Source organism: Chaetodon trifascialis, chromosome 6 (assembly GCF_039877785.1).
Source record: "Chaetodon trifascialis isolate fChaTrf1 chromosome 6, fChaTrf1.hap1, whole genome shotgun sequence".
Taxonomy (NCBI): domain Eukaryota; kingdom Metazoa; phylum Chordata; class Actinopteri; order Chaetodontiformes; family Chaetodontidae; genus Chaetodon; species Chaetodon trifascialis.
Window position 1 is genome coordinate 7080077 of NC_092061.1, and position 13959 is coordinate 7094035.

At 42.0% G+C, this 13959-nt stretch overlaps 2 protein-coding genes across 4 annotated transcripts in view; both read left to right on the forward strand.

The window, feature by feature from the left end:
• The window catches only part of tcf7l1b (transcription factor 7 like 1b), a 31334-nt gene extending 26556 nt beyond the window's left edge, over positions 1-4778 (forward strand). Inside the window, exons 6-13 of one of the 3 annotated variants that reach the window (XM_070965005.1) lie at positions 49-151; positions 598-681; positions 2486-2629; positions 2763-2925; positions 3006-3113; positions 3277-3328; positions 3522-3550; positions 3876-3997. In XM_070965005.1, the coding sequence (XP_070821106.1) occupies positions 49-151; positions 598-681; positions 2486-2629; positions 2763-2925; positions 3006-3113; positions 3277-3328; positions 3522-3541 (674 nt within the window). In that variant the 3' untranslated portion in view covers positions 3542-3550; positions 3876-3997. Of the gene's footprint in view, positions 1-48; positions 152-597; positions 682-2485; positions 2630-2762; positions 2926-3005; positions 3114-3276; positions 3329-3521; positions 3551-3875 lie in introns of all 3 variants that reach the window. The other 2 variants (XM_070965003.1, XM_070965004.1) reach the window with 2 other exon arrangements.
• A 3886-nt stretch (positions 4779-8664) lies between these two features.
• On the forward strand, positions 8665-13899 carry tgoln2 (trans-golgi network protein 2). The gene is made up of 4 exons (XM_070964884.1): positions 8665-8881; positions 11535-12679; positions 13122-13205; positions 13300-13899. The coding sequence occupies exons 1-4, from the start codon at positions 8827-8829 to the stop codon at positions 13303-13305; spliced, it is 1290 nt and encodes a 429-aa protein (XP_070820985.1). The 5' UTR covers positions 8665-8826; the 3' UTR covers positions 13306-13899.
• The last annotated feature ends 60 nt before the right edge of the window (positions 13900-13959 follow it).

The window sequence follows — 13959 nt, forward strand, 5'->3', positions numbered from 1 at the left end:
TCACCTATGCACCTTTAAAAGCTCATGTCTTCTGTCTCCTGTCTGCAGGTATTCCTCGGACACCTCACCCCTCAGAGCTCTCTCCATACTACCCCCTGTCACCCGGGGCTGTTGGTTCCATCGCACACCCGCTGGGCTGGCTCATGCCACAGTAAGTTTCATTTATCACACCACAGTTAAGGCACTGATGTTAGTAAATTAATGTTGTCAGTTCAGTGGCTGAAGTCAACCAGATGCTTGTGTTGAGTTATGATTTAGGAAAGCCAGACATTGTTTCTGGTAAGTCTAGAAGCAAAAAGGGAAAATTGCTGCCATCTTTGTTTAAAGTAACATCAGATTTATATGCTCTGTTGTGTAAGTGCAGGTGCACCATATCAGTAATAGTAATAAATTAAAACATTTGAGTTCACCGGGAGGAATTTATGAACATTTATGGGTTTTGCTACGGCTCTCGTAATCAATTACAACGGTGCTGTTCCACAAGGAGGGGATTTGAGTTGATGAGTAGAGGATTAGTGCTGGTGGGTTAGCTGTCAGCTGTGTTTGATCCACCTCACACTGGAGCTTTCGCTCACTTTGTCTCCCTCTGTCTCTCAGGCAGGGCCAGCCCATGTACTCCATCCCTCCGGGGGGATTCCGTCACCCCTATCCAGCGCTAGCAATGAATGCATCCATGTCCAGGTGAGCGGATCAAGTTCAGCAACATCCCCCTCCCAAAGGGGGGACACCTAATATCTGCTGCTTCTATGACATGCTGTAATCACATTTTTCCAGCTTTCGTCGCCAGCGTTTGTAAGCACTCGCTAAAATAAAGGGCTCGTGTGCAGTTTTAAACTTCCACTGTTTGCAATCTTACACTGTTCAGGCAACAGTGGAAACAGCAGAAATCCTATTTTGACTAACATGCTTCCTTCTGACGAGCATTGTCAGATCACAGACGGGCAGCGGTGTCAGGACTACAAAGGGATGTGAGGTCTAAGTCTACCACAGACAAGTTCAGCTTCTTAAACAGAGTCAGCGCGTCATTAGCATTCAGCGGCGCTCTCCTGTCTTTTCTCTCAGAGCTAAATTTCTGTGGTCAGGCCAATGTTCCGAGCCACTCCACAGCACACACACACGCACATACGGCAGAGATGAAAGGGCTGCGAATCGATTAGGACAAATCAAAGCTCATGTGAACCTACACGTCCCATCAGACTTAACTCTCTCACCTTCTTTCAAAATTGGACAGATTTGTAGCGAGCCTTCCGGTGTTGGTATGAGAGGAAATATTCAGAGGGGTCTCTGTGATCAATAGCATGTGTAGCTCCGTCCTGAGATGTACTCACAATCAGATGATACCTCACAGATGATTTATACCACATAATTCTGTTTAATGCGTCCCAAACATCAGACTGAGCCACACAATGAATTTCTGCTGCAAAAAATTCATAATGTGAACATTATTTGTTAATCAGAAATAAAAAAAACTTCTGGTGAACTAAAATTTAAAGCAAGAATTCGAGTGTAAATAAAAACTTATGGCAACCACCCATGTTACATAAATACGACTGCATTACATGAATGCTAATGGGAGCATTATTTTCAAAATGTGGAGCTTGACTGCATGCCATCGCTCGGATCCGCATCGAGTTATTCATCAGGGACTAAGTGGGATGTTTACAGAGATAGTCGGTATAGGTTTATTACCGGGGGAATGATATGGCACCTCCTTGTTTACACAGCATAAATGATTAAGGGTTTCAAAGGAAAAATGGAAAATATAAGTTCTTAATAACAGATATTTCATTAGAAGTCATATGTTTTTTCCTTTTTTTGCTCATATTTTATATTCAGTCAGTTGAATGTTGAGTCGAACAAGCTTTCTTTGTCAGTGTGGTTGTGCCTGATGGCTGGAAAGTGTTAGAAAAGTGAGTTAACACTGGGTCGAGTGTACCATATGTTAAACTCCAGGCCACCTCGTGTATGTGCATTGTCTCTCATGGCGTGTTAAAAGAGTCAGAAACGAGTTATTCTCCATTCGAACACCCGAGTGTGTGATAGAGGGATATGGAGCTTAATTTCCCCCGTTCTTCATTACAATGCGCCGTTGTATTAACAATTGGAAATTGAGAGAGACACTTTGTAAAGGTGTTCTGTGCGGACGGCTGTCAGAATGCTCTCCACGGTCTGGAACGTGGTAAGGAAAGTGGTTTCAGGTGTCACGGCCATGCTGTCACCATGGTAACAACACACTCCACTTTTCTCCAGCCATTGCTGAATAAAGGGGCTTTTGAAAAAGTCTTTATTTGAACAAAAAGCAAGCGTTTCACTCATTGTGTGTATGAATTTAGTCTAGACAGACGCAGTAGGCACGGTGAATTTCGCCTGGAGGGTAAGGCAGTGCACTTAATGTGCCAAGTTAGCTCAAGCCTTTCTCGTCAGGTTAACAGAGGTTCGCTGTTAAACCCGACTGTTAAAACGCTGCCCTCGTTTGCCCTCTCAGCTTGGTGTCCAGCCGTTTCTCCCCTCACATGGTGACTCCGCCTCCGCACAGCCTCCACCAGACTGGCATCCCCCATCCCGCCATCGTCTCCCCGGCTATCAAACAGGAGCCCAGTGGTGACAACATCAGCCCCTCGATGCATGCGTAAGCACAATCCAAATCGTCTTTTAACTGTAGAAAACCCTGCTTTTGCTGCTGCACAATATTTCCCCTTGTTTCCGGTACCTCTCCACCATTTGCGCTCTATTAACAGCATCTTTTTAATGTTTGGGATTAGCAGGAAGTCCCCTGTTCCTCCCAAGAAAGAAGAGGACAAGAGGCCTCATATCAAGAAACCTCTGAACGCTTTCATGCTGTATATGAAGGAGATGAGAGCCAAAGTAGTGGCAGAGTGCACTCTGAAAGAGAGCGCTGCCATCAACCAGATCCTTGGAAGACGGGTAAGTAGCACAGTCACAGATGTGCGTGTGAGAGTGTGTGTGTGTTTAGCAGCCCTTTGATATCGTGTCTTTGTCCACAGTGGCATTCCCTGTCAAGAGAGGAACAAGCCAAATACTACGAGCTGGCCAGAAAAGAGAGGCAACTCCACTCCCAGCTCTATCCAGGATGGTCAGCTCGGGATAACTATGTGAGTGGCGCATTTCCATAATCTGCTCCTCTACGAGTTTTTCTCACTCACATGCATCACTTAATGACAATAATCGCACTTTTGCTCTGATAAGCCGGAGTGGTTGCGGTCGTACTTTCACAATGAAAAGCTGTTTTTAACGGCTTTCTTTTCATCTGTGCAGGGAAAGCGGAAAAAGAGGAAGAGAGACAACAAACCAGACTCAAAACCAGAAGGTAGGAGGTCTTTTCTTCCTGAACGCCTTATTTGTTTTTTTTTCTTCACAAACCGGAATAAGACAGAAAAAAGCTGCAGAAACTAAGAAGACGCTGCACCTTTATTCTGCTCTTTCTATTTATTTTTTCTGCATGCACCCTTTCCTTCACTAACACTTACTAACTTCTTTCCCTGCTTCACTTTGACAAGCAGCTTATGAGGTTCAGTGCTAATAGTGGCAGGTATGTGTGCTGTTGTGCAACCAACTGTAGTTTGCCCAAAATGTCAGACGTTTCCACACGTCAGTGCACATTTTGATGTAGTGTGTCGTGTTCTTTCTTTTTGCGTCATAAATGCATACCATCTGAATTTGTTTAACATCCAGTCTGCCTCTGTTGTAACGTGTTGTTTTGAACGTGTTTCAGAGCTTTCGCCGCCATCGTCTTCTCTGTTTTAATAATCACTCATTCACTTCTGTCGCCGGCAGCATTGAGGGACGTGAACCAGATTCGAAGCCAGCAGCAGATCCATAATTCAGCCTCTTCTCGTCTCCTTTGCTTTCCCCAGACTTCTCGATAAGAAGCAAGAAGCAGTGCGTGCAGTACCTGCCCTCGGAGAAGATGTGTGACAGCCCCGCGTCGTCTCACGGCAGCATGCTGGACTCGCCCGCCACTCCCTCCGCCGCCCTGGCCTCCCCGGCCGCTCCCGCCGCCACTCACTCCGAGCAGGCCCAGCCGCTGTCGCTCACCACCAAACCGGAGGGACGCATGCACCACCACTTCTCTCTACCCGGGAAGGCTTCTGGATCCTCTTCCTCCTCCTCCTCCTCTTCGTCCTCCTCCTCCTCCCAATCCATCTCCATCCCAGTTGGTACTTCAGGTAGCCAGTCGACCGCACCCATCCTCACCCGGCCAATCCCCTTCACCTCCCTGCACCCCTCCATGCTCTCCCCCCCTTCCCCTTTCCATCAGGCAGCCCTTCACTCCCATCATGCCCTGTTCCAGTCGCAGCCCCTCTCCCTGGTTACCAAACCAACTGAATGAATCCGCAAAGGCAATTTTCTCCCATTTATTGTGCTGTATATTGCTTTTTCTTTTAAATAGGTATTAGAACAACTTTTTTTCTAAATAATGAAAAGGAAGAAATATTATTGGTCAATATTTGACTGTCTCCTTTTCTACATCTCTCAATGAACACAAAATGTATTTTTTGTAAAGTTTACTGCAGAACTGGTTTCTTTTTTGCATTTATCCAATGAACCTCTTGTATAAAAAAAAACAATGTACATAAAGTTTCTTTATAAAAACAAAAAGGAACAAAAACATGTTTTCTTTTTAGCCAAAACCTGATTAATGTTAGTATTAAGTTTAAGTCATAGTACTGGCCAATAATTGCAGCCCCCTTTTCAATTCACGAGTGTGTGCCCCTTCTTTGACATGTTAAATAAACATTTGAAATTGTTTCTTAAAAGCGGCGTCTCGTTTTGTTTTTTCACTTTCTGCCAGCTCGTGTTTTTGTCATTTAGTTTCTTTAACAGCGTAATGTGGTTTAGATTAATATTCTCATAATAGTGACCACAGTGCATAACAAGCTGATAACTGCCTTCTGTAGGTGTTGAGAATGTAGATTTAATGAACGGTATGATTTTATTAGTCCATAACTCACCTGTCATTTTTCAGCCTCGTGTTACGCTTCAGCTCTAAACAGGGACCATCTTCATAAAAGCCTTGCTGATGGTGGCAAGGATTTTAATGTTTAATAAAACAGAATTAGGCTAACCACACTGGAAAAAGAGTGCCTGAACCAGGGTAACAAAAAATTTGAAGCCCAAAATAAATACAAATAAAAAAAAAAATAGACATCTGCTCCTGCTCAGCGTACGGCGTCCCACAACAATGACAGAAAAGCAGGTCAGCCTCATCCCAGCACGCCGAACCCTGCTCGGGTTCCCTGTTCCTCTTGCACTTTTACTGCATCTTTATTCACCGTTTGGCACACTGCTTAGGCTTTAATTAACTCAGAGGTAATGGGATGGAGCCCTTGGGACCTCATTAGGCATTTCAATTAGTGAAAAATACACAAGGTAGGTTACAGTTTTTGGTGGCTTCGGAGATGAGGAGTAGTGCCAGGGATGGACCAATTATGTTGGAGTTGGAGTGGAGGGGGGGCTGGCCTGGCCTGGACGAGCCCACTGCACCCCCCAGCCCACCTATTCACTGAGTGACTCAGTCACGATCTTACCTATAGCGACGGAGATGTTACTTTTCAACAGACTTTGAGCCGATTGGATCATTCAGTGTGCACGTTTAAAGACAAGTTTCCAGATAGCACCAACAGGCACACTGGACCACTGGACTTAGGGGTAAAGGGGCCACAGAGATACTGGACAGGATAGCCGTGCAGTGGGTGAGTCTGGGTTGGTTGATTTTAAGCTTGATTGATGATGACAGTTATTATCTTGTCAGAATAATATCTGATGTCACTGAGATTTACTGATTTTATCATCAGTGTGCTCATAATTGTCTGACAGAATAAAAAGAGTCCTAAGACAGATTTTTCTTTCGAACAGGCTTCTAAAATTACACACAGGTGGACGGAGGATGTATTTTCCAATGGCCCCACCCCCCCGTAGAGGCACCAAACTGTCAAGCCCCCCCCTCCTGTTTTAAGCAATCATTAGCCATAATAAGTCTTTGCTTGTTTGCCGTTGTATCTTACATCATTCCAGGCACAAACCACACGGTCTCTGGTGCCACGGCTGCCGACTCTGAGCCATTTCACCAATCCGTCAGTGAAATTACAGGTAATGAGTTGTCAAAACAGCCAGCAAATCTGTCTCCTCAAGGCCATACATCCAGTCTAATGTTCAATCCTCCTAAGACAGTATCCTTATTATGAAACTCAGTCCCCAAGTGAATGACTTCAAATGTGCTGCTTATACCAGCCTGTTCTTCTATTACACACACCTCTGTACCTACGCCTGCTTATTTTTAGGTTGTACGAGTTTCATTATGTTGAAATCTATTAAAACCACATTTGATTGATGACGTTTTGTACATAACACATGAGCGAGCTGATTTTTAAAGCATAGATATTTTTGCTCGGTTTTAAACAAAATATCTAAATTGAAATAGAATAAACAGTATGTTGTATTAAAATTCCCATGCTCCACTCAAAATGTAACACGCCACTGTTTATCTCTAATAACGAATGTGGTTGCTGCTCCACTCAACATCTGCCATGTAAGCACGAGGTCAGATTTAATACATGTTAATTTTTGCTCATTAAATTCTTCCAATCTCTTGCCAAGGTTCTTTTTTGGGCCTTCCTTTGATCTTGAATTTATTCCAGGTTAACCCTTTGATAGTTCACGTGTGTAATACTGCACCAAGAACTGTCATTTGAGAAGTCACAGAAATCATTAAAAAAATGGTAACTCTTTAAATAAAAGCACAGAAACACACACACACACCCAACAGCACTTTGGAGTCTAAATACACACAGCTACTCGGGATGATAACTCCATATCATCGTCAGATGAAGAAGTGGATTACATAAAACTAATCTGTTCCTATAGCTTTTATTAACTCATGACCTTACATTCCCATTAATAACAGGATGCTGTGTTTGCATCACATGTGGTTTCCTAAAGTGATATTAATTGATTGTTTCTGTAACATTCACTGAGCTTAGCAAGACTCAGCTGGCGCCTTTGTGAAGATAGGTATGCCTGGCTGTGAGCTTAAGAACCTCCTTAATGTATTATTCATACCCATTTGACCTTAAAGATGGAAATGCAAACGAGTGTCAAGAATGAGAGGGATCATCGGACTTTTCAAATGTCAAACAGCCTGCCACAATTAAGACATATTCATTACAAGAACCCACAGGTCCCCCACACCCAGCTGGGATGTAAAACACCTCCAATTAACATTTTGATGATTATCTCTTCTCCAAAGCTGCTGCACACCTTCTTTCCTGATCCCTATAATGTTGTTACGTAGTGCTTGTGATACTCAGCTCTTAAATTTGAATTCAAATTAAATGTTGTACTTAAATGGTATTTTATTCTGTAGAATAAATGCTATTTCATACCTGTCAACGTTAGAATTTAATTAGAATTTACTGGTTGTTGCAAATCCCCACAATCACGCGCACACTGTTTTTTTTTAAACTGCATATCAATACTGCCATCTGCTGATAAGGTCAAATACTGACACCTCATGTGGAGTGAATATCCTTATCATGTCAGCGCCTCACCTGTGGGTGGCAGTAATAACGCACCTGTTACCTCCTCCACTCCCCCTGTGGTCGATGATTAGGATAAGAAAATCAAGTATAATAATAAATATGACATTTAATTCTTCATTAGAGCTTGATGCTGGCATATGGCAAATGTGCAAAAACATTTCTGTAAATAGGTAAGTACAGCCTTGCTTTTGATGACACGTGGAAGCATTTTAGCTGTGTGTAGGTCTGGTTCAGATCACTTCAGCGACAGGCTGCAGGCCATGAGAAAGTGTGACTTTCAGTGTAACTCTCAACCCAGTGACACTGGCTATCATGACTGCTTTGAATATGTTACGCTGCAGCTTGTCTCCTGTTTTTCATTTAGTGGCAAGAATCTGCCGTCTGGTCAGGTGATATCTTGTTGCTGAATTTGTGCATTCAGGGTTTCAGGATCAAGGAGTTCAACTCGTTAGACCTGACTGGAGAAGTGGCAGGTGGAAGTGGTATAATCAGATTAAAATGTGAGAGCTGCACCTAAATGCACTGTTGTGATAAATGACAGTGAGTGTTTGCATGTTAATCTGATTGAAACTTTAAACTTGTGTTTGTTAGTTTGAGATGCAGTCATGTCATATTGAATTACAACTTGAGTGGAAATCAGTTTAAAATGACGGCTTAAAGGACAAATGCTCTGTCTGTTTAACCAACAGCTTTTTTACTCAGCAATACATTTACCTTCTTATCCTTTTGTTCTGAGTAAAACATCACATGCAAATTATATATTATTATATTTCACACTATTAGATTGATAGATAATGTGATCTCTTTGGGATTTGAATAGATATTTAAATGAAACCATCCAGAAAAATCCCATCAACTCCCAGACATTGGAGACCATGAGGCAGTGAAACTAGACCAGCCACTGGTTTAATCTCTAACAAGCTGAATTTATTAGATAATAATTTCCTAAAGTAAAATCTTTATTTACTGCAGCTATAAAGACATATAATGGAGTAGAAAAAGTTTTGAGCTGTTTGTAAAGTACACTTCTCTGTTTCAGGGGAAATAAACGTGTCGTGTCGGCCTTCAGCCTATAGGTGGCAGCACACTCCTCGTCCGTATTTCCATCCACAGAAGAAGAGCAGATCGGTTTGTACACGGAAGCAGGAACGGGATTCATCATCATACCCAAACCCTCCAACCTGCCGACCTGTGTTTGTCAACGCGGATTCGGACCAGAGAGAGATTGAATAGCTTTCCCCTGGGTCTTCGTCGTTGTGTGGACACAATGAGGACATCCTTTCTGATAGTCGCAGTATTTCTCTGTTGCTGCTCGGTCATAGGTGAGTGGAGATTTATATCGTTTTGCCATGTAACGTTATGCCTCCTTCAGACTGCTCAGAGAAATGTTTGGCTCCTCCATAATCCCTGCCAGCCCTTAACGCAGTCACACCGTTATATTACACAATGCCACTTATCTGAGAGAGGAAGAAGTAATGACAGACTTCTCTTTCAGGGGTTGAATGTAAATCAATTCAAATCAGTGCATTTGACACGTCCGTGCTGTTTAAACTGCACCGAATGAACACTTTTCAATATGGACATGTATTGCGAAAAAGAAACTGTTAAGTATTGTAGGAAGTACTCCAAACCAAATATAACGTTGCGCAAAAAGCAAAAGCGCGTAAAACGAGATAAACACTGCCATTTGTACTGTCTGACGTGTTCGTGGAGTGTCGGATTCATCAGCATTTATCGGAACAAAACGACCTCTGACCGGGAAAACTATATATATAGTTTTTAAGATTAAAAAACGGAGGATTTATTTTTCCATTATTGCAACAGATTGTTAGAGATGACTCCAATAGTAATTAAGAGTGAAGAGTGTGATGGAGCACTTGCAGCTCTCCTGTTCAGAGACTTGCTAAATGAACATCAGTTTGCTGCAGGTGTCCATGTTTTTCTGAGCAGCTGAAATGTTGACTTCCGACTTGCAGTGGATTGCATCGTTAGCGGACCTGGGACTCTAATGACGGCACATCCCCACCCCAAATCCACTTCTGCTACACCTTTAAGTCACAGTTTACACAACAGATTCATTTAACGCCCAGGCACCCGGAACTCTTATCCTGAAATTCTCCCTCGGTTTTTTTTTTAATGTGTCAGTCAGTTTGTAACAGTTTTATTGAATAGTATGTCCCGTGTAAGCACAATATAAACTAAAATAACATGCAGCCCCTCTACAAAACAACAGCTAATAATCACTGAACCACCGTAGTTGATATTATTAGGACTATCCCAACAAAATTTTAAAAGTCAATTTACCTAAGACCAACCTCTATGCAGTTTCCTGTTTTACCTGGACTTGCAGGTGTATGAATCTTAGTTATGGGACTCTGAATGTCACATGGACATTCTCATTGGCCACTTACTTAGATACACCTGCCATCCAGTACCGCAGCTGTGCCACAACTTAAATACATTCATCGAGCTTATAATGTTCAGTTTTTGTTGACATTGTTATAGCTATTATAAACGACCTGTATGTACATTTACAAAGGCTGTGGTTTGTGGTATTGATGCACTGGGTTACATTCTGTTTAAGGGACTTTCCACTGACATTTTGACAACTCATATCAGGAAAACCACAGGTGAAATTAACATTAATAACAGCTGCAATCCATTTAGGTGGGTTAGTTCAGATGGGTGAATTAGGTGAATGTATTCTTCTTGCCTGCTTAATAGGACACTTAAATGGGATGGAGCCACCATTGAGTTCAGTACAACACTAACAACGCTTAGTTACTTAAGGTGTATCTCTCTCGTAGTTTTAGGAAAGACCACAAAAATAACAGTAATTACAATGAATTTTACTGTCATTTGTTCATCCTGTACACCAAACTAGATGTCATGTTTCAAACTTCTGGAGGCTGCTTCCTCACCCTTAATGTTATGGCCTCTGAGATGTTCTTTTTATAGCATAATGATCAAATCCTCCAATGAAATCATCTCAGCTAACTTAATGAAGTTGGTTAAACTGTCAAGAAGATGACAGAAAACACTACTGACAAAGTGGGACAGAACTAAGACTTAGCATGAACTAAATATTCAAAGATTTGCAGCGGAAGCACCGAAGGAAAAGTAATGAGGACAAACAAAAAGACGTGTCAATGTCAGCAATGAAGAACTCACAATGGCAGCATTCACAAGTATTTTTAATACGTGGCATTTTATTCTCTGTTTCTGTTGTCACCACCACACTGACCTGATGCTAGTGTTTAATGAGTACGCTGCATGCCTGGCTGTGAGGAAGAGACTGGGGTCATTCTGTTATGTGTAAGGTAACATTAGGCCTGACTTAACCATTGCTTCTCTAGCTTTGTAAACCAGAGCATAACAAATATATGGAGATTTACTGGAATCTTATTTATTACTGAATAACAAATAATGGTAACTTGCTAAAATATCCAAAATTAATAGGAAAAGTAATGAAGACAAGCAAATAGAACAGAGTCGGAGCGGCCCAGAGTGATGCATAATTTTGAGCCTTTGTATCAGTCAAATGAGTGAGTGATATAAGAATTCTACCCTGTACAGTTGGCATAAATGGGGAAATTAGGCATAGAGACTAAAACCATTTTTTGTACCAATCTGTACGCATGTAAAACAACACAGCTGGTTTATGGTGGTTTATGTTGGTGGTTGCCATTTTTGTGCTCATCTAGAGCTTTAACCATGAGTGAGGTGTCTTACCTCAGCTGTCTGTTGGCAAAATACTAACAGTGCACTGATGTATGATGTAGTTTGCACACATAGATGTAAACTTACAAATGAAATGAACAGACGGTCCATTTGTCACCGATACCCAATCCAGCTATTTTGGCCAGTGTCTGACTGATATCTGATACGGGTATCAGACTGGTGCGTCCTGACACCATATCTTGTGTTCTGCTGGTTAAAACTCTACATTTTCAGTTGTTTTTTTTCTTTTTTCAGGGGCTCCAGTACAAAAACCCGGTGGCCTTGCTCTGGAAAAAAGCAAATCAAATCAGCAAAATGACAGTAACAATCCATCAGATACATCTGGTGCTAAGAAAGCTGAAGACAAAGCAGAAATGAATCAACAAGCAGTAAACAATTCTGAAACTAATAATGTGATAGTACCAGAACAGCCCGAGGGAGATCAGGAGGCAATGGGCATGACATTACAAGCAAACAAAGACCTGAAAGAAAGTAAGCCAGAACAAGTAAATACACATGTTCCAAAAGAGGAGGAAAGCGATGACAACCACAACAAAGTGACAAGTGTGCAGAAGAATCAGCAAAGTCAGGAGGGTCAGGCCAACACACATGGAAAACCCAGTGTTCAGGAGCCTGCAGACATATTGACAACTGGCAATCCTGCAGTGTCAGGAGGGAAAGACAAGGAGAAAAACAATGAAAAAACGAACGCCAGTGAGGAAACGTCACAAGGAACAAACACCAATGAGGAAGCGTCAAAAGGAAAGAAGACAAATGAGCAAGAAACAGAAGGAAACAATGCCAAAGCGGTCACGTCAGAAGGAAAAGACACCGATGGTGAAAATCCAGAAGTAAAAGACGCCAATGGTGTAAATTCACAAGGAAAAGACACCAATAGTGAAAATCCAGAAGGAAAAGATGTCAATGGTGGAAACCCAGAAGGAAAAGACACCAATGGTGGAAAGGCAGAAGGAAAAGACGCCAATGGTGGAAAGGCAGAAGGAAAAGACGCCAATGGTGGAAAGGCAGAAGGAAAAGACACCAATGGTGGAAAGGCAGAAGGAAAAGACACCAATGGTGGAAAGGCAGGAGGAAAAGAAAAGGCAGGAGGAAAAGACGCTAATGGTGAAAAGGGAGAAGGAAAAGATGCCAGTGGTGATAAGGCAGAAGGAAAAGACGCCAGTGGTGAAAAGCCAGGAGGAAAGGGCACCAATGGGGACGTGTCAGAAGGAAATAATGCTGATGAGGAAAAGTCAAAAGGAAAAGATGTCAATGAGGGAGAAAAACAACAGCTGGATACCAATTTGGATGAGGCTGAAAGCAGTCATTTCTTTGCCTACCTTGTCTCTACAGCGGTGCTGGTGGCGGTGCTTTACATCACTTACCACAATAAGCGCAAGGTACTTTTTCTCTCAGACCTCTCTGAAGCATGTGTCCCATGTTTCCACTGACCCAGATTTGAGTTGCAAATGTGGTCTGTGCATTGCTGTTCCAACAGATGATGATGTAAATGGAATATTTTGAAACCCAGAAATTACTCAGGTAGTTCTGTCGCAGACCGTTGTCTTATTTTCAGTCACATCCCCACTGTATGCAATGGAATGATTAACACCTTACATTAAATTAGCATCAGACTAACAGTGCAGAACTATGTTGTGCACTTTGAGAAGAGTCTCCCTGCTGCTGGTATTCTTGGCAGCGTTGAAAACACTTCTCTCTTGGTTCTTGCAGGGGCCTCTTACAGCATGCTGGCTATCCGTAGTTGTTTTGTAGTTCAGGCTTCATCCAAGAAAGGCTAAGTCAGTTGAAAACTTGCCAATATTCTTTGTCTTTGTTCCACAGATAATCGCCTTTGTTTTGGAAGGAAAGAAATCCAGATCCACACGCCGACCTAAATCCACAGAATACCGAAAACTGGAACAGCACGTAAGTTGTTGATGTCAAGAAATGAGCCCCCCCCATTTAAATTAGAATAATCTAAATATTTTGTGGGTTTTGAATTCTCTCAATTTCCTTTCAGATGTGATCTGAACTAACTCTGTTGAAGCCATTGTCTCGAGCAGTTGAATACACTGGGGGTTGTGTGACAAGTGGACGAATGGATACTGGCATTGCGTCTTTCTGTGTACTCTGCATTGATTTCACTTTGTGTTAAATGGACATTCGTCTTTTATGTACCTTTAGATGCTTATTGTGTGACTATGCAGACGACACTGTTGCCTTATTGAAGGAATTGGTGAAATGCAGCGAAGGTAAAATAAGCATGCGGTTTTTGCACTTGTGTCATTATTCCACTTTTAAATCAATCTCGTACTTTGACCTGACTAAGGTCCTGACTCAGGATATTTCAGTAGCAGATTAAAATATTAGCTGATTCCAGACTTGTTTGCAGTGCTTAAGTAATTGCACTGTGTACCTAAATAAGCCATCTGAATCTTTGTAAAATACTGGCCGTGTACAATTTTGTTGAGGTTTTAAATGTCTATTAAATAAAATGTATGAAGAGATCATATATATGCACAAAGTTATCCCAGTGGGATTTCTTCTTGTGTTCATGACCATGTGGCGGTGGCCAGATGAATGTAATGGCAACCATTATTTTCCAAATCAGATGTTAGCACTGTGCTCACCCACTTAAACTTATTAAAGGTTGAAACCTTAACAGGCTGAACAGAGAAAG

Excerpts from the sequence above, each read along its gene's own strand:
- tgoln2 (XM_070964884.1), top strand. The coding sequence starts at position 8,827 with ATGAGGACATCCTTTCTGATAGTCGCAGTATTTCTCTGTTGCTGCTCG. Across the intron at positions 8,882-11,534 it reads CTGTTGCTGCTCGGTCATAG|GGGCTCCAGTACAAAAACCC; the intron begins GTGAGTGGAGAT and ends TTCTTTTTTCAG. Across the intron at positions 12,680-13,121 it reads CTTACCACAATAAGCGCAAG|ATAATCGCCTTTGTTTTGGA; the intron begins GTACTTTTTCTC and ends TTTGTTCCACAG.